Source organism: Sceloporus occidentalis, unplaced genomic scaffold, assembly GCF_023333645.1.
Source record: "Sceloporus occidentalis isolate IW3139 unplaced genomic scaffold, rSceOcc1.0.p SCAF_7, whole genome shotgun sequence".
NCBI lineage: Eukaryota > Metazoa > Chordata > Lepidosauria > Squamata > Phrynosomatidae > Sceloporus > Sceloporus occidentalis.
In genome coordinates this window covers 15434530-15461090 of record NW_028316987.1, presented here as the reverse complement: position 1 = coordinate 15461090, position 26561 = coordinate 15434530, and the positions used below count along the sequence as shown (strand labels likewise).

The window sequence follows — 26561 nt, the reverse complement described above, 5'->3', positions numbered from 1 at the left end:
GGGAAGGGTTTTGCAGATTAGGTGGGCAGTGCTCCATCTGACAAAACTATAAGACTACCCTTGTCCCAGATCCCACAGTGCCTAAGAGGTTCAGGTTTTGCATAGAGAATCAGTTAGACCTACCAATAGAATCAGTGTATGCTTCTTTGATTCCCTTCCAGAAAGGCACTTTTTTATGTAACTAATCAGAAGGAAAAGGCAGAATTTAGTTTCCATTGGGTAAATGATTTATGAAATTTTCTTGGGATATTTGTTCATTGTTTGTGTACTTTAAATATTTATGGCTCTCCTTCCCAATTAAAAAAAAAGAAAAGAAAACCAAATTGAATGATAATTATTACTTTAACAAAGACAAACAGTAGGACGCAACAAAAATATATTCACATAATGGAATCACCTTTGGCCAAAGGATATAAAAGAATTACTGTCAAACAGACTTCATCAGAGGCTCTGCAGAAATAGTTTTTTGTGGGTTTTTCGGGCTATGTGGCCATGTTCTAGAAGAGTTTCTTCCTGACGTTTCGTCAGCATCTGTGGCTGGCATCTTCACATAGTTCGAAAAACCCACAAAAATCTATGGACACTGGCCATGAAAGGCTTCGACTTCGCTCTGCAGAAAAGCTGCATCTTTACTATTGAAGACCATGGAGCCTGGTGCATCTCTCTTGGATAGGGTTCCATAACTGTGGTGTGATAAGTGGCTGAGAAAACCTGTACTGACATCAGAACTTATAAAAGTTAGTATTCTGGACTACAGCTTTTCAGATGACGTTTCCTCCAAACAGCAATAGCGCGAAAATAAAGCGAACAGAAGGTTGACAAAAATGACACCTTTTTACTTTCAGGAAGTTCCTGAAAGTAAAAAGGTCTCATTTTTATCAACTTTCCATTCACTTTATTTTTATGTTATTGCTGTTTGGTGCAAATGCATCTGAAAAACATGCCACATTTGCGGGGGTTTTCTACTTTCAAAATCCCATTTCTGAGCGGGATTTGTCTAGTGTGATAAGACTCTATGTGTCTTCAAGGTGCCTTTGATCTATGCAATCTCTATCATGGGGTTTCTTGCCAAGATTTCTTCAGAGGAGGTTTGCCTTTACCTTTTGCCGAGGTTAAAAGGAGTCTGACATGCCTGACATCAACCAGTGGGTCTCATGGCAGAGAGGGGATTCGAACCCTGTCCAACCCTCTGATCACTACATCATGCTGGCTGTCTCCCAGCTCCAGTAGACCAATGTAATGAATGGAACCTAAATAAATTTTGGCTTACCATGTTTCCATTATGTATTCTTTTTAAAGAATAAAAACAGATTATCAAGGATACAGGGAAAGAAAGAAGCAAGAAGGGCAGGGTAGGGAGTAGACAGCAGATTGGATATACAGTGGTCACTCCACATTCTCTGGTGTTAGGGGTGAAGGACCACTGTAAATGTGGGAAAACTGCAAACAAAATACCACCATTCTTTTTACATAAGAGAACACCTTTCTAGGAATCTTCAGGTCCTCCAGTGCAACTCTGTGGTCAACATCTGCCAGAAGTTGATCATAGAATCATGCTGGAGGACCTACAAATCCCTAGAGAAGTATTTTCTCTAGGAACCTCTAGGTTCTCCAGGACAACTCTATGGTCAACGTCTTGCAGAATTGTGCTGGAACACCTAGAGATTCCTAGAGAGAACATATTAATCAAAACTGCAAATAACCAAATCTGCAAAAGTAAAAGCTGCATATGTGGAGGGCCAACTGTATAGGTCTGAATGGACAGAGAGGTCCCTGGATGACACTGAGTTTCTAGTAACTGCTTTGAGAGGCCTTTTGCCACACAGCATCTTCTTTCCCCAAAGTCTGTGTCAGCAGTTATTTCTATATGTGAATATTCCTTTCCCCGACCCCAGTGTTTCTGAGATATGCTGGACTACAGTTCACATCATCTCCATCTGGGGAGTCATAGGCCAGGGAAAGCTGGTGTACATTGAAGAAAATATAATGCAGGCATCTTCCACACACTGAGTTTCCAAGAGTGGGTTGCCAATTCCTCACTGAACTACATTCAACAGTAGGTTTAGGATTACTGTACTATAAAATATTGTGCAAAATGGCCCTCATTGTCTTTCTAACCCTCTATGCAGCTTCACAATCCAGATGTGCGTAGGAGTGTCAGGAAAAAGCATGCCACAGAAAATTGGTGAGTGTTGCCTTAGCTGCTGGAAGAGATGGAAACAGGGTAGTCAGGACTGGGCTTCTGACCAAAGTCCAGGACCGCAGACCATGTAAATTAAGGGGGAGAAACTGTGACTTTCTAGAGCAGCAGAAGATGGGGACAATGGCAAACTGAGTTGATGTTGTTTGTTGCTGCATCTTTTCTTCTTATTTCCAAAACCAAAATGTGTACATGACAACAGAGGCTTGTATTATTATTTTTAACTTTAAAAGTATATTGTAATAGTAATTAATCCCATATGAGCCTGTACTGTTTTAGGACAGCCAAGCAAACTCTGCTTTTCCTTGATTCTGTGGTGGAGCTATGATTTAAAAATGCAAAACTACTCATGATCAGAATATTTTTTTCTTTTCTTTTCTTTAAAGCCAGCAAACAGATTCTTTATCCCTCCCTCCCTTTCTTTCTCAGTCTTTCTCCCCTTAATAGTTCCATATATTTCCAGAACAGTTTCCTCTTAAGAGTGAAATGAACCCAGAAAAAATATTCTGCTGACATAATTGTCGAAGGACCTGCAATTAGTACAGGGCACTATAAAGGACTGTGTGTATGTGCCTTCAAGTCACCTGTTGATTTATGGTGACCCTACAAATATCATAGGTTTTCTTAAGCAAGGAGTACTCAGAGGTGGTTTTGCCCATTCCTTCCTCTGAGATACTGCCTACAGCACTTAGTATTCATTGCTGTTCTTCCACCCAAGTACTAACCAGGATTAACCCTGTATAGCTTCCAGTATTAGATGTGATTTGGTATTTTTAGGGTATTATTAACAAGTCCTACCATATTAGGTTTGCACAGATGAAAGTTACTGATCTTGGACCAAGACTGTCCCATTCTTGTACCAAGGAGGAAGTAACTTGTGTTGATTTGTAAAAACTGATCAATAGTACACAGTAGTCTTCTCCAACCTGACACCTTCTAGATTGGTTATACTACAGTTTTCAACATCCCACCTCTGACAGCCCTATTCCCTTCTAGTGAGGATAATATGAAGTGTAGTCCAGTATATCCAGAGGTGCCAGATTGGGGAATCTGGTACCCAGCCTAGGACAGGAATGGGCAAATACGGTCACCAATATGTTTTGAATTGCGTCTACCATAATTCTCCACCATTGGCTATGCTGTCTAGAGTTGATACATGTTGTAGGCACATCTGGAGAGTTATCAACTATATTTGGTTGTGGTATAGTTAGGGTAACATCAAGCATGGTGTGGTTTGATCATTAGACAATGGCTCTGGAGACCAGGGTTCTAATCCCTACACAGCCATGGAAACAGCAAGTCACACTCTCCCAGCCTCAGAGGAAGGCAAAGGCAAACCTCTCTGAACAAATCTTTCCAACAAAACCCTATGATAGGATTGCTTTAGGGTTGCCATAAGTTATAAAGGACTTGAAGGCACACAGCAACAACTACTTAGGGTTCCTAAATCGTAGGACCTGGAGTTGAGTCTCAGGGATGATCCTTTTATTTCTAGTCCTTAGAGCAAGGAGTAGGGAACTCAGGGTGAGAGTGCTGCCTTTAAAAATGTGTATTTTAATTTTCTTGACTTTTTAAAAATATATTTAAATAACATAGTCTGTGCAACTGTGGTTGAAGTGTCATGCTTCATGACTCTCAGGTCATGAGAGGCATGACTGACCCATAAATGTGGTCATTCAGTTGCAATGGCTCTATTTATGAGTCTACTGAGCAGTTAGGTAGCTGCCACCAATTTTCCTATTAAGTAACTTTTTTGCTTCAGGGCGGCCTCCTCATGTTTTACAACAGATGGGCAGGATATGGGCTGATTGGTGCCTCAGGTAATGGTGCCTCAGGTAATGATAAATGAGCATGGATGGTTCTACTTCTGTCCTTTACACTGCTTTCTGCCAGTTTCCTTCCATTCTTCTAGACCTGCATGCTGAGCTGCAGCTGGACCGCATGAAGCAAAAATTTGGACGACGCGTTTTCTTGCAGCAGAACAGCCAGTCAAGCCGGATGTTCATCTTTGAACTATCAGGAAAGATTCCCCAAACATGCCAGAATGTCACTGCTTACTTGAAGGTATGAAACTCTAGGAAAGTATGACAGAAAGAATGTGGGAGCTGGGAGTTAAGCTGGAGACCTCAGAGAAATTTGTTTTTGGATAACAGCTCCCCATCCCCCTTCCTATCATCTCTCTCTCTCATTCTCTCATGTCTATCTAATTAATATCCCACCTTTTTATGAGTATGTTCCCTAAAGTGCTCTACAAAATAAGTATGTAGCCTGGGAGATTCTGGGAGTTGCAGTCCCCAAAATAATTTTTCATCACTTGGTAATACCAGCCCCATACAAGCAGAGAAATAATAAGGAAGGATGCCTCTGAGTATATGCAGAGTGCATGGTGAGGTCAACCCTAAACTAGCCTCAAATGTCTGGGAATTGAAGACAGAGTGGTCACAGACCTATCACTTCTGATTTTATAAATACAGATTGGGTATCCTTTATCTGGAATTCCGAAATCCTCCAAAACCCAAAATTGTTCACATTGCTTTCTTATATTTCACTATGCACAAACTTTGTTTCATGTACAAAATTATTAAAAGGTTATGTATAATATTACCTTCAAGATATGCATATAAGGTGTATACAAAACTTAAATGAATTTCATGTATAAACTTGGGTCCCATCTCCAAGATATCTCTTTTTACATATATGCAAATACAGTAGGCCCTCTATTTTCACGGTGGATCCGTTCCCGACCCTCCCATGAAAACTGAGGCTTACGCATATTCAAGCCCTATAGGCTTGAGTGGTGCATGCGCCTGTGCATGTGCCCCATTAAAAATAGTGGAGGTTGCCTTCCCATGGATTTTCAAGGTCGCGGATCCAAGATCCGTGAGTTAGGAGGAGCGACTGTATTCCAAAATCCAAAACATTTCTGGTCTCAAGCATTTTGGATAAGAGAGACTCAACTTGTACAGTGCCTTAATTTAACAAGAAATACTTTGCTTCCCGCTTTTTGTAGAATAAAATTATTGCTTTATCCCTACCTCTGCCATTTTTTTCTTATGGAGGAGTGCTTTTCACTGCTGTGTGATAGATGTAATTCCAGTAGCCCCCACCATTCACTGCAGATCTCTGCTTGAAGCCTATCTTACAGATGTTAAAATCGTGCCAGAGAAAAAAGGGAGGATCTTGGAAGTGTCTGTGTGCATGCAGTTATTCCTGTTGCTGGGTGACTGTCCCTGCTTCCTAGTAGGCAGAATTGTTTTAATCTTTGGGTGCTGTGATGGGAGATGCTTTTCTGAATGGATAATTTGCCTGCCTGGCGGGGATTCGGAACCTGCCTTCTGTAGTGCAAGAGGGTATGGGAGAAAACAAGTCCGTTTTGCAGGCTGAATTTGAAACAGTTTGAGAGAGTCAGGGAGCAATGAATGTAGCTGAACTTGGACTATGGGCTACAATGGGATCCTGGAAACCTAACCCAGCTAAATTGCTGTTTCGCTTTCTGCACAAAACAGCCAGGTGTACATTTTGCACAGAATAAACAGGGAGACATTTGTTTAAATTATATGTTGCTTTCTTTGAGAAGAAAATTAGTGAATAATAACATGCCTACTCTGTGTAGCACTGCCTCTGAACAAACATCTCACCATTGGGAGAGGTGGGGAACTCTTGTACAGCAGCAGCTGCTAGTAAGGCCAATAGCAATAGCAATGGCATTTACATTTCTATACCACTTCATAGTGAGCTAAGCACACTCTAAGTAGTTTGCGATCTGTAAGCCAATTGTCCCCAACAAGCTTGGTATTCATTTTGTCAATTTATGAAAGGATGGAAGGCTGAGTCAACTTGGAGCCCTCTGGGATTGAACTCACAATGTTGTGGCTGCAGTATTGGCATTTAACCACTGTGCCATTGGCATTTAACCACTGTGCCATGAGGGCATCCCTAGCTAATGGGCAACATGGCTGGGGATGATGGGAGCTGCAGTACAACACATGCAGAGGGTCCTGGGGAGGGGAAGGCTGTTCTGGGAGATACCTGAGACACTTCTCTGCTCCTCTCTCCCAACCGCAGGATGAGACGGAGTTCAAAGACAAACTGAGCCCCATTGTAGTGAGTCTCAACGTCAGTCTGAAGTCAACTTCCAACACCGAAGATCTGCAGCCTGTGCTATATGGCCAATTGATGGTCCAGGAGCAAGTAAGATTCCCCACCCACTCCAAAGAGTTTTCCTTTTTGTTCCTTTGATTTGTTTTCTTACTACTTCTATATCATGGTGTTCTAACATTCTTATCCTAATTCATTCTCTTGATTTCATTTTTTGGGGGGGATAAGCTGCCCTGGAAACCTATTGAAAGGTAGGGCAGAGGTTTCCAAAATAAATAATGTTGAATTTTCATTCAGACAAGTACTGAATTCTTAACAAAGAACTGAATCTCCTGAATCAGAAGACCAGCTTCCTAATTCTGGGATGGTGGGGCAGCTTGTGGTTGGCAAGTAGTAAGAGAAATACATTCTGCACGTGATTAGAGGCCCTACTCCTTGATAAGTCTCAGGTGGTAGTGACTTCAAATGTAAAAACTGATAGAGCTGGTGTGGGAGCACAAGTAGTTGGAGAACAGTGCTGTGTGTTTGTTCCAACCTACAGACTCATATTATTCTGAATTGTGGAGATGACAACATCTGTATCCCAAACCTCAAACTCTTTGCTCACACGTAAGTACCTAATCCTTTACCAAAACATGAAAATGACATTGTTTTGGATTACAGTTCCTAAATTCCCTAGATAGCATGGCCGTGCTGGCTGGAATTCTGGGAGTTATAGTCCAAAATTGTAATATCCTCACCTCAAGCTTTGTTGCTTGTAACACCAGCAGCCTGTTCATCTTGACAGACAAGGATAAAAAAGAGCCAGAGTAGAGTAGTAGCTAAGAGACATACAAATTAGAAAGTCTCCAATTCGAATCTCAGCTCTTCTGTGCACCTGGTGGCCTTAGGAAGCAGTTTCTTTCAGCCTCTGCCCCCCCCCCTCCTTTCAATAAGGCTGTGAAAGATAATAATAATGCTTTAGACTTTCTTAAGTCTACATTCCAACATATGTTGTTGGAATGCACTATGATCAGAGGTAATAGGAGTTGTAACCAAAAATGGCTAAAGATGCTGTAATGAGAAGAGGCTACTTTACCAGGTTGTTTTTGAGGATTAAAGATTACAACTAGACAATGCACAGGAAGTCCTTTGAATATTTATCTATTTGCTTGCTTGCTTGTTGCCTTTCTTACAAAAATTGGATTCAGAGCAGCTCATAAGATAAAAAAGACACAAACAAAAATCTAAAGCTCTAATATTAAAGTACAATTAAACACATTACAGTATTAAAATACAATTTAATTAACAGCAATTTAATTCACCACGATGAACTTGAAAGCACTATACAAATGTTGATTGTGATTGTTATTGAGTGGGATCCAGGTTTAATCATACCCATTGATATAACTGGACTTGATGCTAGTAAGTCTATTCTACGTAGTATGAGATCTGTATCTGACCTTTTCTATTAGATAAGGTTGAATAATGTGAAGCCTAGTATCATACACAAGTAATTAAATTATTCAATATTTAGTTTTTCCTTAAAGTGGCTTAATTCCATAGATTTCCCAATTAATGTTAAAATTAATCCTACAACTTAATTAATTAGAGCCAGAACAGACAGGGTCTAAAAGTGGCTCCCTGGTGTCATAAGAGCGTGGCGTTCATCTTCAATATGGAGTCATCTCACAGGGGTGACTGTGCCACAAAAACTGAATCAAATAGACAGCACATCCACACTTGTACTGAACCGATTCGTTTCAAAAAAGTGGTGAATTCTGTGGATCCGGAAGAACCGGTTTAAATGGGTTTAGCGCTGTGACTCCCTTGCCAAACCGCACCAGAAATTTGGCACAAGTGTAAACAAGGACCATTTAAACCTGTTCAGATCGATTTGAAAACCAATTTATTATGTAGTGGGAATGAGGCCTAATACTCGTACAAAAGATGAGCCATATGATGTCAAACATACCATTGGAAAAAAATATAGTGCACTTCCAGTTAAAAATCCCTTCCTTTGTAAGCTAGGTCAATTGCGAAAGGCCAGTCTAAATAAAACAAACCAATACATAAATAAATAAATGACTCTTTGCCTGATGGGAGCCAGCCTAGTTGTGTGCAGGTGTTTCCAAGCTTGGGAATGCCTGTGGAGAAAGCCTAGTACAGCCCTCCCACCATCAATCAGTCTTCTTCCTGATGGTCCTTTCCCCTTTCTTGGACAATTCAAGATAGCAGGTGTCATTCCAGTGTCTTGCCTAAAGAAAGGAGGAGGAAGCATTGATGGATGGAGAAGGGACAACTGGCTTTCCTTGGCCAGTTGTCCCCACAGTTTGGTTCTGTGCCCAGCCTCAATTCCTCACTTTAACTGCATTCTGAAGATTGTGGAACTAACACAGACCGGAAGATGGCTTTCAACTAACATCCACTGTTACATCAATGCTGGGGTTGTGCTATTTCTGTTTCCTGGTACATAGCAGGAGGTCTTCCTTTTTAACTTTAGCTCTGTAATTTTCTGGCATGGCTGGGTCTCAGGAATGAAGGCTCTCTGCTGATTGGGGCAGACAATGTGCTGCTCATCCAGGCGACAGCAGTGAATGATGGTGAAGGTGCCTACGAGACCGAGCTGGTGGCTGAGCTTCCTGCTGGAGCTTACTTCCAAAGAGCAAACAGCAGTACACAGGTACAGGCCTCACATCTCTGCACAGCTATTGCCAAAACTGCAATCCTATAAGCCCTTTCCTCCATTACTGAATTAAGACAAGAAAAACGTGTAGATTTATTCACCCTTTGCTTTATCTTTATCCTAATTGTTGCTGTGAGTCTTCAAGCCATTTCTGACTTACGATGATCCTAAGATTTCCTTGGCAATATTTAGTCAGAGCGATCTTGCCATTGCTTTCCTCTGAGGCTGAGAATGTGTGACTTGTTTGTGTGACTTGCCCAAGCTCATCCTGTGGGTTTCATGGGTGAGCTGGATTTGAACTCTGGTCCAATGCCCAAACCACTACCCCACCATCCTAATGGCATGTTGTAAATAGTATTGACTGACTTCCTCCAAATCTTGAATAGCTCAGGTTTAGCAAAGTATAATAATGTTTATTCTGAGTTGCGTCTCTCATCTTCCCCAACCAATGCAGCCAATTGACATGCTGCCTGAAATAATGGGAATGATAGTTCAGCACATCTGGAAAGTGGAATGTCAAAACATTTAAGACAGAGATCATGTGGATGGAAATGACCCATCATGTAGCTCTGTCTAGATTATCAATGTCTCTGGAGGTTGCTCAAGAACAGTGATTATAATAGTAACCATAGGAAGATGCTCTGCTTCATTTCTTATGATGCTCACTCACCATATCTCATGCGGAATTCTTTGTGGATGCATTCCCCAAGATGCATCATTCAACATCATTGGCAGTGTTCCATGCACTCACACTTTAATACCCCTTCCCTTTTTCCCTCTCTTGCCTGCAGAAGTTGATTTGCAACTCCCGCAAAGAAAATGAGACCCACTTGGTGGCCTGTGAAGTGGGCAACCCAATGAAAGCTGGCACAGAGGTATGTGATTAATTTGTAAAAAGCGCTCAAGCTTGCATTAAAGCATGGCAAGCCCTACCATAGTGTTGAGTGTGGTGCCCACCTGAGTCAACTGATTTTTGGGTGATGAAAGGGAATCAAATTGTTAGCTATTTAATATATTACTATTGTGTCTTTACTGGTGGATTTCCTGCCCCAGGTGCCCAAATAGCCTCATCAGATATAGGTACTGTGCACCTGGACTTGGAAGGACAGGAAGGCAATTGCTTTTTCCTCTCTGGCAACACTGGTTCTTCTGGCCTTACTTGAAGCTAAACCCAATGATCCTGAAGTTCTATTTCTTTTTTTAAAATCCCAGATTTTTAATTGGGTAATTGTGGTAAGAACAATGGCACTGTTATCTTAAGCCAGACTTTTTCCAACTTGGTATCCTGCAGATGTGTTGGACTATAACAGGTGTTGTACTGAGCAGATATTATGGGAGTTACTGCACTTGGAGAGGCACCAAGTTAGGGAATGCTGTTTCTAGTTTTTAGTCATGACATGGAGAATGGGTTCTCCGTTCAAGGTTTTCCTCTGTGTGTGATTGCAATGCAGGTTGAGAGTTTGGGGGAGGTGCTGAAGCTCTTACCACTCTACAATAATTATTTCTGCTGTCTGACCCACATTAAGACCCCACCTATTCCTTAACAGTTATTCTTTATGCAGGATGGACAGCATTGATGTCACTAGGGGGGCTATGGGGGTTGCAGACTACACTGGGTGACACCATCAGAGGGGTGATACTAGTAAGCAGCAAGGCATCCCAAGACCTTCTCCCAGAAAGAAAGGGAGGATTTTTCATGGCATGCCATTCCCCTTTGGGAGGGAGAGGATGGGGTGAAGCCACAGACCTTTCACTCTGTTTCCCCTTCTGCAGACTCCCCCTCCCAATCTGTTTGGCTCCTTTTTGCCCTTGTCCTTGGGGCATGCTGTTTGCTTTGACTTCCTTTTTCCTTAAGGATGGAGATCTTATGTAATTTAAAAACTGTTCTTGCTCAAGGTGGGTGTCCTGTCTTTGCTGTCTTGGTTGAGGGGGATGGCAGTGACAAGATGCTGAGTTACCCAGGGTGAGATTCACCTCCCCAGGAGATCCATGGGGGTCACACCATGAAGTTATCGCACTGGGTGAAACCAACCCTAGTGATGCCACTGATGGGCAGCATGGACCAAGAAATTGGTGCAGTGATGATGATATGAGATGCTTTTATCCAGATGTTAGGAAGAAAGTGCAAAGGCAGGCTTACTGTTGAACATGAAAACAAAAATAATGACCATGGAGAATCTACACAAATTCAACCTACACAATGAGGAAAGAGAAATAGTAAAAAAACCTCTCATACCTGGGATCAAACATTGATAGGAACAGGGACTCTAGCCAGGAAATTGGAAAAAAATGAAGGATGTCTATCAAAGAACTAGAAAAGATCCTATAATGCAAAGATGTACAATTGAGCACAGAAGTTAGAATCATACAATCCCGCTACCAGGTTGCCTACCTCTCTGCTTCTCTCAACATAATGTGGAGCAGCAATACTGATTTAAGAAGCTAGTCTTGGTTGGGGAGGGGATAGGAGCAGTTTGATGAACAGGGAAGGAAAGGCTGCTGAAAGCATTAAAAAAGCTGTAGAGACAATGGATAGGAATAGATAAGAAGCAGAACTGTGTCAGCAGAATGGTGTGACATTCCAAAGATTGGAGGGAGACTTCCAATTGTTAAAAACCATTAAACTCTTTCTCAACAACAGTGGCATCACTAGGGGGATGCAGGGTGTGTGGACCACACCAGGTGACAACCTGGGGAAGGGGTTGACACCACTGTTCCTCAAACATCTGCCTTTTGGCAGATGTGGTATTCACCTGTGTCCCATTAAAATGCTGAAGCAATGGTGTGAGTGAGGTGAGGCTCAGTGGGAGGAGAAAGGACAGGCCCCGGGTTTTTAAAAATAAAAATGTAATTAAAAATAATAGTAATAGTAATAATAATAAATTTTCTTTAAAAGCATCACGTTTTACCAAATTTTCACTCTAAGCACATGAAACTATGTATATGTAAATACATTTAGGCTGTGCATATGATATTGTATCATTTTAATTGTGCTAGTTGTTTATGTCACAACAATTACCATTATATTCAGTGACAGATGGGCATTATGATTTATGGGTAACATTAGTACAAAAAACATGACTAAGGATTTTGTATTGTGTGGTAATGGGGGGGGGGGCAATAGGGGGATACCACCATGAGTTACTGCACCAAATGACACCAACCCTAGGGATGCCAGTGCTCCTCAACACTCAGATGCTAGATTAAGCAAAATCACAGTGGCAGTCCTATTCATATAATTCAAGTTAACCAATTTAGTAACAATTGGATGGCTTCCATGTGCATAAATGTGCTTAGGCAGAATTAGAAAACTGTTACCTGAAGTGAGTTTGAGGGGGAGCTGTGTGTGTCCTCTGCTGTTGCTCCCTTGGTGCATTATGGCTGGTGTTTCCATCTCTCTCTCTCTCTCTGCTCCTCCTCATTTACAGATCAAGGTAGATTTAGAACTAAGTGTCAGCCAACTGGAAAATGCTGCAAATACCATCAGTTTCATGCTGCAGCTGAAGAGGTAACTAACTGGTCCACCATCCCATATCCCTAAAGCTAACTCTCCCATGGAGTCTGAAGCCCTTGAGCACAAGCTCCCTCCTTGTAGTCTGGCAAGTGTGGGGAATTTGTTCCCGTTAGATATTGTTGGATCACTGCTTCCATCATCCTTGAGTCTGGCCACTGGCCATGCTGGGTGAGGACTCTGGGAGTTTTAATCTAAAAAGTAATTTCTCCCAAGCTTTGAGAAGGCTGGGGGAACCTGTGACCCTCTAGATCAGGGGTGGACAGAGTGTAGTCCTCCAGATGTTGTTGAACTAAAACTTCCAGCAGCCCACACCATTGGCTAGGTCTGATGAGACTTACAGGCTAGCAGCATATGGAGGGCTCAACTCTGCTCTAGATGATGTTGGATTACAGACCCATAATCTGTGACTCTGATCACTTGACATGTTGTTTGGGGGTAATGGCATCCAAATAACGTCTGGAAGACCACATATTCTCCACTTCTGCTGTAGACATATTTATCCTCTCCTCCTTCCAAGGAAAAGCTATGCTAAATACTGAATCTTCTCATTGCCAGTGTTTTCTGTCCCATGTCCATCCACCCTGGTCAGGGGTTTTGTATCTTGAAATTGCTGCATGGTAGGAGACAAAACTCATCCAGGTATACAGTAGCCTTCCTTCCTTGTGACTTTCCATGTCACAGGGCTGGACCCCCTTTGCCATTTGAAAATAAAATCTAGGTTTGGCTCAGATTTAAGCCCTGTTCTGGTTCCCATATGACTTCACCCTTTTCCTGCAGCAAGAATACCCTCAACTCCAGCAGTAATGTGGTACGACTGCCAGTCCCTGTCAAGGCGGCTGCAAAGATGGAGCTGCTAGGGTGAGTGCAATACCCAGTGGTGGTGATGTTAAGGGCAGAACAAGTTGCATCTTTTGACAATTGCTGTTTTTCTGTAATCGCCAGAGATTGGGGATATTCTCATTGGGGAGTATTTTGACATGTGTGTGTGGACATGTACACACATGCAACTTGAAAGTTATGCAGGACAGGAAAACTTTCCTACTGGATTCTCCTGTCTTCCAAAGTGCCTCCTGCTGGTCTCTCATGAATGAGAACAGTAGGTGAAGCATTGCTTCCAGAAGTCATAATGGGAAAGGGTGTCATACCCTTTTAACACGTAGTTCCTTTTGCCTAGAGGAAGTGGTGTCCCAGGGCAGTAAGTTGGAATAGCAATTTAATTCTCACCTGCTCTGTGTTCTGCTCCTAGGATCTCTGCACCAGCTGCCATTGTACTCCCAGTGATCACTGAAGACTATAAGAACAAGAGCAAGAAAGTAGATGACTATGGACCCAAAGTTGAACATGTCTATCGGGTGGGTACAAAGAAGCAGAGGTTGGAATTGGCCAGAGCTTGGGAAATGTGCTTTTGGGGACTATACCTCCCAGAACGCCTCAGACAGGATGAACTACATCCTGGGATTTGTAATCCAAAAAGGTAACATTTCCAAACTCTGGAACAGGATACAGAGGACTAATACCATAGTTTTTTGTGGGTTTTTCGGGTTATGTGGCCATATTCTAGTAGAGTTTAATCCTGATGTTTCATCAGCATCTGTGGCTGGCATCTTCAGAGAATGCTGGCATGGAAGGGAGTGGGGTATATATGTACTGTGTGAACCTGTGTAGGTAGGAGTGATTTCCACGTTAATCTATGTATTGTTCTGTTGTTGAATAGCAAGGCCTCAGGGTGGGAAGATATGCAAAGAGGATTAGTATCTGTTTAATTAGTGATCATTGTCTGCTGGGAAAACACCTGACCCTGGGTGGTTTTTTTATTTGCATTTTGCTGGGTCTTGATTTTAGTGTTTTTCAGGACTAGTAGACAAACTTTGCTAACGTTAAGGATTTTTTCTTTCCTCTTGAAGTTGTCTTGGTAGATTTCAAAGGCTTCCCTGTGCATTCTGACCTGATAGCTGTTGGTCCAGAATTTCAGTGTTTTCAAATAGCATTTTATGCTCAGGATGGTTTTTTATAACATGTTCTGTTACTGCTGATTTTTCTGGCTGACCTAGGCGCGTTACAGACCGCCTAAAAGCAGCGGTCTGCCAGCACTGCTGGTTGCTCCGCGAGGGAGCCGCAGCAGCCAAACTGTGCGGCTCCCACGCGGAGCAAAAAAGAAGCCCCAAAATGGCGCTTCTTCCCGCGGCGCAGTTATGACACTGCGAGGCGCCAATGGCGCACTCGCGATGTCATAAGCACTGCGCGACGTGCGGACGCTATGCGTCCGACACGTAATAATGGCAGCGCCTGTGTGTATAGGGCGCCGCCATTATTACTCCCCTGTCACATGCTAGGGGTGAGGCCGGTATGGACGCTAGGTCCCCGGCCAACCCCTAGCACGTGATGGGGGCGCCTCAAGAGCCCATCTGTAACGGGCCTTAGTCTGCAATGTCTTCCATGTTCCTTGTACATTCTGTACATTATAAACCTCACAAAGGTAGATTAACACCATGTTGCTGTTCCCCTTCCTTGGTTGCTGTTCCCCTTCCTCCCCTAATTTTCTGCCCCTCCCAGTTGCAGAATGCCGGTCCTAGCACTGTGTCTGGGGCTGAGCTCCTTGTGGATTTCCCCAACAAGTTCTGGGAAGGCTTCTTGCTCTACATCACTAGGGTGAGCACCGAGGGCAACGTCACCTGCTCATCCATGAATGAGACCAACCCCCTCAAGGTAGGAGTACTGGGAAGTCACATAATTTGTTTTAAAAAGAATGTTTTCTGTTTATGTTGGAGTACTTTCACATACCAATCCCTTTACTTGTGTGTACATCTGTTTAAGAGGCACTCCCACCCGTTCTCCTTCACAAATGGTATTCCCCCTATACGGTGCCACATCTTCCTTCTTTTTAATTAAATTTTTGGTGTAACCCATTAGCACAGCTGGTAAAAGTTAATTTGGGGATTACAGTTCCAAGAATGCCACACCCAATATAACAACTGACTGCAGGATTATGGAAGTTATAGTCAAAAAGTTTTTTATTCTTTCCTGTGCTACATGTGAGTCAGAGGATACATGTGATTTGCATTCCCATGCAATTACAGTGAGGAGGAACAAATTGCAATCCTCTAGATATTATTCAAATACATTTTTCATCATCCCTGCCTGGCATAATCAATAGTGAGGGATGATGAGAGCTGCAGCCCCAAAACATCTGAAAGACCACACTTTCTCCTTTCACATATTACAGGTTTGAAATGATGTTGCTTCCGGTTGTCTCAGGGCATATAGCCAGAGAGATGCTTTGCATTGCTGCCCTTGAGATACATCTGCCTGCTTTTTTACCTGTTCAGTGTATCTTTCATCATAGCTGGAACTCCAAGAGGCCATGACTACCCCCAGTTCCAATATGACTGGCCAGAGAGGGCGCTGGCGACAGAGGCGTGATGTGAGCCCAGCGTCGCTGGAGGAACCTGTGCTGGTGGTGAGACATTATGGGGATTGTGGGCTATTTCATAGTGTAGTGTAGTACAAAGCCATTCACATCAGCTCATGTCCACATCCCCAGAAATTGGACCAAGTCCGCATTTCATTTTCCCTTTCTGTAAAGCTGGGATACCGTGAATAATCTGCCATGCGGAATTCTTCTGAAAATGAATGAGGCAAATGTTCTGTACATTAGAAACTTCACAAAGGTAAAAATTCAGCATAACATTGACTATTATCTAATACTTTGCTGAAAATACCCATATCCATGAAATCTATGAAGCTGATTGTTTTCAAACAAATTTCCAACCCGCCCCCCAGTACATTTCCCAACCTTTGATCTGTAGCATAGGATTGCACCTGGAGTCCCTACAAATTATAGACCTTGTAGGGTGAACATCTTGATTAACCTGTTTTGAATGGAATGGAATGGAATCTAATTAATACTATCTGCGTACAGAACTGTAGCAGCCAAATATGTGCAGTCCTCCGCTGTCGTGTGGGCTTACTTGAGAGAGGGCAAGGAGCTATGGTGACTATCCATGCCATTCTATGGTTGCAGAGTTTCCAGGAGGTAAGGAAGGAGCTTCTGCTGAAAGAGGGAATGGGCATGCTGGATAGGAGCTGTAGTTTAAAAAGGTAACATTTTCCATTCCGTCTGCGTATGTCCCATCTCAAAAGGGGCTGGGATGCAAAAACAAAGCCCTCCTGAAATAGATGTTATGGGCAAAATAAATGTTATGGGTGCCAAGCCCCACATGATTGTTGTTACCCCTGACCTGAAATGATATTGTCAAGTGGCTGCCAAAAGATCACTTTGCCTTATACACTATGAGCCTGTGTCATACTTTACATGCTTTTGTGCCGAGTACAAGAGGATAGGTCCTTGCCCTGAGGAGCTTGCAGTATAAAAATAGACAAAGAAAAACAGCAGAGAAAAGGGAGGGTGGAGAACAAAGAAGGGGGAAAAGATATGTGATTGTTTCCATTATGCTAAGTTACAATCACTGTCAGAGCTTGAGAAAGTTACATTTTTTATTGTACTTCCCAGAACATTTCATCTAGCATCATGGGTGGGGGGGGGGGGTCATTCAGATGCTGAGGTATTTTTTTTAGCTCACTCATGCATTCCTGGTTTGTTATTCCCACTATGGAGCCACATTGATGCGCATCTCTGCAAATTCTGTTGCTCACATGTGCATGCATTCAAATAAAGATGGAGTCAACAAGGTGAATACATTTGGAACATATTCAAGACATGCAGAATTTTATTTGGGTCCATTCATGTGTATTCACATCAGTTATTCACATGACTGATGATGCAGATCTTTTTTAAGATCTCGGGGAATACCCCAATCCTGGATCAAGTGGATTTTTTGGTAGCTCCCCCAAACTTAAATGGGTGCATTCAGGATGCGTGTGAACAATGGAGATTCAACCCAGATTCATCCTGGATTGTTTTCACCATCTGAATAACCCCTGGATATTCTAGAAGATTTAATCTAAAAAAGTAAAATTCCAGTTCCCAAGTTCTGGTTCCAGAAAGTATGAGGTAAGCCATGGAAGCAGGAACGGTTATTGCCAAAAATCAGTTGGAGAAGAAGTAGGTTTTGGTGAGGGTTGTAAGGAAGTCGAAGATGGATGTTTGGAAGAGCCATGATCATAGGAAAGAGTGAATCAGCTGAGTGCCAAGATATTTGGAGCCAAGCATCCACATTAAGCTTTGGAGGTAAGAATAAGAAATTTGTACTGGGGAGATGCAAAGCCTGCATATGAACCAAAGAGCAGGGCAGCCTTCCTTTCCCTTTTAAAAGCAAGGTTTAATCTCACATGGTCACTCTCTTTATTGTATATCCTGCCTCCCTCCTCTGCTTCCCCACTGTCCCAGATTAATGAGATTTACATGTTGTCTGTGGCAACTGTTTTACTACAGCGACCCTTGGAACAGTTTCTTATCCAGTCTCAGGCCCGGTTCAACACTTCAGGGATGCCGTACCACTTACAGCCAGAGGTTCTACCAAGTGGGTCTTCTCTGGTATGTCTTGAAACAAGGGTTGCTGAAATGAAGGGAAGAAAATTTGGGGATGGCAAACATTTTGCAATGCCAAGTGCTTTAATAAAAATGCTCACAGATTTTTGCTTTTGAGTTTAATCTTTGAGGAATTTTAGAATCATAGTCCTAATTTATTCATTTTAAGACAATAGTTCTAAGTAATAATTTGCCAGATTCAATAGTTTATTATTCCCCAACATGACCATAACACAGTGTAATTCGTCAGCTGCCATAACTAAGAATACTTGGAGTGGGATGGAGTGGAAAATTTAATAACTGCAAGCAGATATAAAGCTAGTAGAATATTTCCTGAGAGCAGCATGGAGCACTGGACTATAACTCTGGAGGCCAGGATTTGAGTCCCTGCTTGGCCATGGGAACCGACTGGATGGCCTCGGGCAAGTCACCTCTCTCAACCACAGAGGGAGGCAAAGGCTCTGAACATAAATTGCCAATAAAACCCCATGATAGGTTCACTTTAGGGTCATGCTAGAAATGAGTTGGAAATGACTTGAAGGCACATACAACAAAAATATTTCCACCACAATTTGCTTCTATTTTGAAGTTTAGGCTTCACTGCTTTGTGTGTTCTGGTTTTCAACTGTGATATGTTGGAGGATATGCAGGAGTGGCTTGTCACATCTCCAGTATTCATCTCCAGATCTTCTTGGAGATGAAAAGGTCACTTCTTGGATTCCAGGCCAGGCCTGGAGGACTGCCTGTTCTGGAGATAAACATCATTTCCTAGTAATCTTGAGCAAAATCTGGAGGCCTGGCCTACTTCAAGTGCAGTTGAGTTCTTTCATTGTTTGACTTTGGCTTTTCCTTCTTCTTTCCCACATAGGTTGAAACACTAGTGGAGCGGGTGAATCCTGATGCTGAGAGGGAGATCCCTGTATGGTGGATCATAGTAGCTGTATTGGTGGGACTACTTCTTCTTGCAGCCTTCATTATAATTCTTTGGAAGGTAAGTGCAACCATGAGAGGGACAGGCAGGACTCACCATGGGGGTAAAGTGCATGGAGAACCACGTTGGGTGCCAAAATCCCAGGTACCTGCCTCCTTACCTCTGTAAACATCCTGGAGAGAAAGGGAGAGAGCCTGTTTGTGGGCTGGGTGTTATCCTATACCAGAGGTTGGCAAAGTGTGGTCTCTTTCTTGCATAACCCATAGACCCCTTATTGCCCTCAATGATTAAAAATAATTATTTCTGTTTTTGATCCAGAAGTAGCAGTGTGGTATTAGCCCCTGGACCTTCCAAAATATCACACCATGTGCACCCAAGCCAGGGTATACACCTTACTTGAGAGCTTTCTGATGCCCACCAGCTGTTGGCTGCACAGAAGTAGTTGAAAAGGGAGAGAAAATGAAGAGCTTTGAACTTTACTGGAAAAAGACAACAACCATAATCCACTTCATTCCTTGTTGTGGGATCTGTCTGCTGATTTATTGCTACCTTTATTGCAATGACTGTAACGTGTTAATGTTATAAAATGAAACAAAATCCAAAATTCCCAAGAGAGGATACCTTTGTTGGCCAACCAAAATGCACAAAACACATCACACAACCTTTCAAAATTCCACTGGTTTCTTTATCAGGCAAAAGATGTTTCAAAATTATACAGGAGAAGAAAAGTGGCACTGATAGAGTCACAGGCCTACATTTTGTATCAGGTGTTGTTTTTGTTGTAGTTCAGCTGATTTGGAGGGATCTCAATGCAGGCAGAGGCCACTCCTTTCTTGGCCACATGTGGACTCAGACAAAGGGCAGTAAAATGTAAACTCGGTCCCCACAAGGCCAAGAGAGGAGTGGCCTCCACTTGCATTTATATCTCTCCAAACCAGCTGAACTACAATAGAGACAACATCAGTCACAAAGCGTAGGCCTGTAACTCTAATACTGTCGCTTTTCTTCTCTAGTAAGGTTTATTAATAATATATTTTGCATGATAAAGAAGCCAGTGGAGCTTTGAAAGCTTGCATGGTGTGTTTTGCACATTGGCCAATAAAGATATCACTCTTTTGTGGACTGTGGAATTTGTTTTTGTTGTTTTTTGCTGTATGGCCAATATAACTATCCCTGAATATGTTAATATTGTGTTAGCTTTGCATTACAAGATATGCAAAGGCCCCATCCCAAATAAGCCACTGTGTGTGTTGCGGGGGGGCAACCTTTTCTTTTTTCTTCAACGAAAACTCAAGTGGGATGTATGGCTTCTCTCAGAAGCTAATAAAATCCTGGGAAGCCTTCTGGAAGTGCTAATAGCTTTGTAAACAAGGCACTGGGTTCTTTGCAACGGTGGCTGATAGCTCCCATGTCCATGAGTTGATGAACCCACTTTGGGATTTAGTCTGAACTTTAAAGGATTTATCCAAGATGTCTGCTTCCTAGATAAATTCAGCACTTTGGATAACTCTTTTTAAAATTCACACCAGCTGCCTTATCACATGAGAAAAGAAAGTGGAAACAGAGCCAGAGAGTAGCTGTTTTCTCTGTGCCTTACTGCATGATGTTGTATTACTGAAGCACAATGATGTCATGCGGTAAGGCACACAGAGCATAGCTTCTTTCCAGCTCTGTTTCCATTTTCTTTTCTTTTTTTGTGCATTAAGACTGCAAAACACAAAATGGATTTGCCAGCCCATGAAACATGGCAGCAACCAGCCACCCCAGGTTGCCGGCCATCTGTGAATTTTCAACTTTGACATTTCTGAGATCAGTGGAACAGTCCAGGAAATTTCACCAGAACCAAGTTGTATGGACAGTACCATATTAGCTGATGCTGTTTTATGTGTGCATCAAGAACAGGAAGCTATATGGTTTTTTTTTTTTTGTTTTACTAGCATGGAGTGCTATGTTTTACTCACATCATGTTCTCATTTCTTCTTTCTTCCAATAGACAGGCTTTTTCAAGAGAAAGCGACCACCCACAGAGGAGGAGGAGCAACTTACCAATGAACATGGGGCACAGTCAGCTGGGAAAGGGCAATAGGAGAGGATGTGATGCTTCCAGGGCACACACATATGCACACCATCTGAACTCATTCCTGCGCGGACCATCCTTGCATAGTTCTGAGAAGATACTCACTAGATCTTTTGCTCCTTCAACCACCTTCCTCACAAATATCTCAGGATGCACCCTTTTCTAAAGGCCGTTTTTACAAAACAATGCCAACAATGGGCAGCATCATATGCACACAGTCTGGGGAGTAGATGATAATGCCATTCATCTAGCCCAGCACAACAGACAGGATTTTTTAAACCTCCTTAGTTTCAGTCACTTTCATTCCACTGCTTTCACAGATCATGATTGTTTTCTTGTTTCCATTTTCTCCACCAAGCAGACCATCAATCACAGATCCAATTTTTAGAGGCTTGCTAATTTATATGTAAGAAAAAACAGGTTATAGATGGGTGAATATGTAAGAAAGGAAAGCCCTTCCTTATGTAGTTTTAAAATGATATGTGGATTTCATTCCTTAAGATAGGGGTGAGGAATCTGTGTCACTCCACATGTGGATGAACTACAATTCCCATCACTCATCGTCCACAGGCCAGGCTAACTAGGACTGAAGGGGAGAGGAGTCCAACAGCATATGGAGAGCTGTAGGCTCTACACCCCTGCCTTAAATATACTCAAAACCAACTATAGTTAATATGTTAAATGCTTATGAATATAGTTGATAAATGATATCATCGCCACCTCAGAATTAAAATAATTGATGTGACTAATTTAATACACACACACACACACACACACACACACACACACTTGGGTGTACTCCATACTTCCCCTTCACTCTTCAATAGGCCAGTGCATTTGATGTTTTAGAATTTCATCTTTATAATGAATCATAACAGGTATGAACTTGTACTTATTTGTGAACCTCTTGGCTAACTTGTTGATAAATTCATTCTTAATTCACATCCAGTCAGTTCTCCAGTTATGATTATTTCCTTCCTATGTTCAAAGACTATATTTAATCAATCTTCAATCTGCATCAGCCCGTATTGGCTTCCCTCTTTATTGGTTCCAAATGAGCCTAGTTTTTTGTTCTGTTGACACTCCTGTCTCCACGGAGAAGTACTTTCTTGTAATGCAGATTTGAATGATCAGAACAGTGCTATTCTTTGAAGGGGAACCATGCAACTCAGAACCTGAGGTTTGCTCAGATCATGCAGTAGCTGCCAAATGCCTCAGGCATTTTACCTGAGAGAGAAAAAAATTGCTGTTAAACAAACACAAACTAATATTATTTTTTTAAAATTACTATAGTGTTATCTCTCTTTTTAAATGTGAAAGCCATCTTAAATCCCATCCTGGGAGGAAGGCAGGATATAAATAGAGTGATGGATGAAATCTTTTGTATTATTACAACGTGAGATACAAAGCTATTCAAAACTAAGCGTTAAAAGACCTATTATTATTCTGCAATCTCCAGGTCTGAAAAATCTCCAGAGTTTGGAAAAGTTATCCTTTTTGGTCACAACTCCTAGAATCCTCTTACCGTCATAGCTAATGGCAGGTGGAAGTTCAAAGAAAGAGTAATGGTTCCAATCTCTGGCATTAACAGCAAACACTGCCACCTTTGCATTCCTGATGTTTTTATTATTAGAATGAAAGCCATCATAATCCCAGAAGCTAAAATTGTCTGCTAGCTTTAGAAGTAAGCAAGAAATAAGCAAGGAGGTATTCCCATCAATTTGTTCTAGGGAAAAAAGAACTCCAACTTGTGAGTCTCTAACTTGTTGCTTCCTCTGAGTTCCACACATCTGAGGTTGCGAATCTGTCACTAAAGATTTCTTTATTTGTTGTTCCAGTCAACAGATTAAAGGCAAAACCTTCATTTGAATGAGTAAGCACATGCACATGAACGGTGACCTGCTCTCCATTCCCTTCATTTTTCTTTCTTTCTGGGAGTGGTGATGCGGGTACACACACATTTCTTGCCATTCTGTGCATGTGGCAAGCAGCCCGTGGACCCTGGGGTTTGTTAATATTCAAGAGGCAGCATCCTTTAAACAGAAAGATATGGAATGAGGCCGCTGTTGCTCTCGGCAGTCAAATGGAGCTAAGTGTGTGGTTTTTGGGAAGATCTATAATTTTCTGGATCTTGTATTTTTCTTGACCATCACTAACCCCAGAGATGCACTGTATCCTAGTGCAGCACACTCCAGTTGCAGGTCCTGTGGCTGCATATACTTGAATGCCACCAGCATACTGCAGTCAAATGCATGGAACATAACTCTAGCAGCTATTTAAAAAGAAAAGAAAATGCTTTGGGGAGGGGTTGACTTTCCTTGCAGGTAAGAAGAATTGGGGTATGTTTAGCCCTTGCCTCTCCCACCTGCTGCCTTTTCTGTGCTGGCGCTTCTGTCCTTCCAAGGTCCCAGAGGCACTGTTTCCAGAGTAAACATGCTTTGGTATGCTGCTGAAGCAAAAGCTGTTTGGAGACAAATTGGAATGGAGGTCTAGTGGGCAGAGAAAGAATTAAGCCTGCTGCTTTTCAGATCCAAGTTGCCCTCTTCCCAAAGCTACATTTGCATAAGCAAATAAACTGCAAGGTTTCTGAATTGTGTTTCTGTGTAATGTCTTAAGACTTGAGAGTGTGGTTTTCCACACTTCCTGCATTCAGAAACATTTCTCATTTTAGTATTCTGGAGTGCACATGCAGGATTCACCCAAGCCATTGTTTGGAGTGAGAATTGGTCATCCTTTGAGTAGATCCATGGGAATCAATGAGATTTTGTTTTGGAGTGGGGTCACATTTCAATCATGACTTTCTCATGTGGAAACTGGGACACCTATGGCCAAGCAACATCAGGGGCAGGCAACAAGATGGCAAACACAAAACTAATAATTTAAGCAAAGAAACCCTGGAATTTATGTACTGAGTCTAGGAAAGTCTGTGGGGGTGAAAGCAACAACAAATAATCCAACTGGAAAGAGCAAGCTTTCTCTTTTCCTCTCTCTCCTGGAGCGTTAATTACTCAGTTAATAAACTCTGCACTTTGAACTTTGCAGGAACTGAAATAAGCTGAATACATAGCGGAGGGTGAAGAGAAACTAGGACATTTTAAAAGCAGCAGAGAAACTAGGATGGCAAAGGATTAACTGAGGGGTAAAACAGATGGGCAGGAAAAAGTGGATTGAACTTGCTTTTTCCAAAAGCAGTTTGAAACCTTGCTGACTGCATGGGTTGCTCCCAAGGCAGCCTGAATATGCATAGCGTGTCCACATGGTGCGGCATCAAGCTATGCTGCTGGGTAGTTATTTTGTTGCCTTCCCACCATCCATGCACACTGTCGCACAAACACACCATCAGTGACCACCTGCTGCCTAGTTGCCATCCCATGATGGCCACCCCTTTGAACAGATACAGTCACACCTGCGATTCTCCACCTGTCCAGGGCATCGGAGCATCAGAGTTCCCAGTAAAACACTGGCAAAGCACAATCACAGGATACTCCCCCCATGCCATCTTCACCCCATGCCCCCTCTAGGACTGTCTGTTTTGTGTATGTTGTAATTACATCCATTGGAGGTGTCATACTTTCACTTTTTTGCATTACCATCCATGGCACGGCTTCAATGTGGTTTTTGTCATCTAAATGTCCCCCTTCCAAAGCAGTTTGAAACTGCCTTGTGTGTTTCACTCTGCTCTGGGGCCACAACAAACTACAATTCCCAGGATTCTATAGCATTGAGCCATGGCAGTTGAAGCAGTGTCAAAATGGATTATTTCTGCAGTGTGGGTGCAGCCTGAGACAGGGTAATGGTGCATGAAAAACCTTGTCTGGAAGCCACAATGATAGGGCAGCTAACAGGATCGTGAGTGGGGTGCATGTGGGAAGCCATGCACAATGAGAGGCATGCAGGTTGGTTTGTTTAGCAATCAAATGCAGAGGTAGCTGTTCTAAGCCTTCATGCGTTTTATCTTTGTGGTAACCTGGAGTGGTTTTTCACACTAGCCTCTATTGAGCCATTTTAGTGAGTCCAGTTCAGAAGAAAATGTAGAGCAAAATTTGACAGAGAGAGAAAGCGGAGGAGAGGGGAGAGTGCATTGTTTCCCGCTAACTCCTCTCATTGCTTTCTCCATCCCCAGGACACTAGGAACATTGCTCACCATTGAAAACGATGCATGGGGGTTAAGTGTGTGCATAAGCGCAAGTTGCCTGCCAACTTATGAATTCCATAGGATTCTCTTAGGCATGGAATAATTAGAGGTAGTTTTGCCAGTTCCTCCTTCTGAAACATAGCCTAGCATCTGGTCTGCTTTGGTGGTCTCCCATCCAAGTACTAACCAGGGCTGATCCTGCTTAGCTTCCAAGACCAGAAAGGTCCTGATGCCTTTAGGGTATTTAGACCCCACCCTCTGATCTACAGCTACTAAAAATGAAGGAGATGTCTTTTCCGGAGCATGTGCAGAGTGCATGTCTCCCTTGGAATCATAGAGTTGGAAGAGACCACAAGGGCCATCCAGTCCAACCCCTTGCCATACAGGAACACAGAATCCAAGCGTCCCCGCCAGATGGCCATCCAGCTTCTGTTTAAAAACCTCCAAAGAAGGTGACCACCACACTCCGATGGAGTGTGTTTCACTGCTGAACAGCTCTTACTGTCAGGAAGTTCCTCCTAATGTTGCACTGGAATCTATTTTCCTGTAGTTTGAATCCATTGCTCCGGGTCCTATTCTTTGGAGCAGCAGAAAACAAGTGTGCTCCATCCTCAATATGACACCCCTTCAAATACTTAAACAGGGCTATCATATCACCTCTTAAACGTCTCTTCTCCAGGCTAAACATACCCAGATCCCTAAGTGTCTCCTCATAAGGTATAGTTTCCAGGCCCTTCACCATTTTAGTCACCCTCCTCTAGACACTCCAGCTTTTCAACATCCATTTCTAATTGTGGTGCCCAAAACTGGATGCAGTATTCCAGGTGAGGCCTGACCAAAGCAGGATAGAGTGGCATTATTACTTCCCTTGATCTAGAATTCAAAGATATATCTCTGTTAGTCTGTAGAATCAGTAGATTGAACATGTAGAGAGATCTTGTAGCGAGATCTCAAACGAATTTACAGGTATTGATTTTCTTCCTATCTTCTTTTTTAGCTGCCCATCTCTCACATCCATACATGGCAATACTAGTCTACTAAGAGAGCAGGAGATGCCCTCTTACCTTTAGGCCATTTCCATCCCATTCACACTCCAGAAAGAAACATCCCTCCCTGAGCCAGTGACGTTCATTCCTAGGGTTGGTGTCACCAAGTGTGGTAACTTACGGTGTCAACCTCCTCATTAACCATCTCATTTCACACCATACAGAATCCTTTGTAATGCCTTTTTGCACTAATGTTACTCGTAACTCATAATTCCCATATACCACTGAATGTAATATAACAGTTGTGGCATAAACAACTAGCAAAATTAAAATTATACCCACGCACAACCTAAGTGCATTTACCTATACATAGCACATAGTGAAGATCTGGTTCAAATGTGATGCTTTTAAAGAAAAATTTAAAGAAAAGGGAATGAGTAAGGAGGAGAGAGGATGAAGGGAATGAT

General features: G+C 42.4%; 1 protein-coding gene across 1 annotated transcript in view; it reads left to right on the top strand.

The window, feature by feature from the left end:
* The window catches only part of ITGA2B (integrin subunit alpha 2b), a 44644-nt gene extending 22723 nt beyond the window's left edge, over positions 1 to 21921 (top strand). The window contains exons 16-30 of the mRNA XM_089532051.1: positions 2130 to 2185; positions 4113 to 4264; positions 6266 to 6391; positions 6840 to 6907; positions 8813 to 8960; positions 9755 to 9838; positions 12392 to 12471; positions 13255 to 13335; positions 13724 to 13829; positions 15031 to 15183; positions 15821 to 15934; positions 16397 to 16510; positions 17870 to 17971; positions 18834 to 18956; positions 20890 to 21921. Of these exons, the coding sequence (XP_089388177.1) occupies positions 2130 to 2185; positions 4113 to 4264; positions 6266 to 6391; positions 6840 to 6907; positions 8813 to 8960; positions 9755 to 9838; positions 12392 to 12471; positions 13255 to 13335; positions 13724 to 13829; positions 15031 to 15183; positions 15821 to 15934; positions 16397 to 16510; positions 17870 to 17971; positions 18834 to 18956; positions 20890 to 20982 (1600 nt within the window). The 3' untranslated portion in view covers positions 20983 to 21921. The remainder of the gene's footprint in view (positions 1 to 2129; positions 2186 to 4112; positions 4265 to 6265; positions 6392 to 6839; positions 6908 to 8812; positions 8961 to 9754; positions 9839 to 12391; positions 12472 to 13254; positions 13336 to 13723; positions 13830 to 15030; positions 15184 to 15820; positions 15935 to 16396; positions 16511 to 17869; positions 17972 to 18833; positions 18957 to 20889) is intronic.
* The last annotated feature ends 4640 nt before the right edge of the window (positions 21922 to 26561 follow it).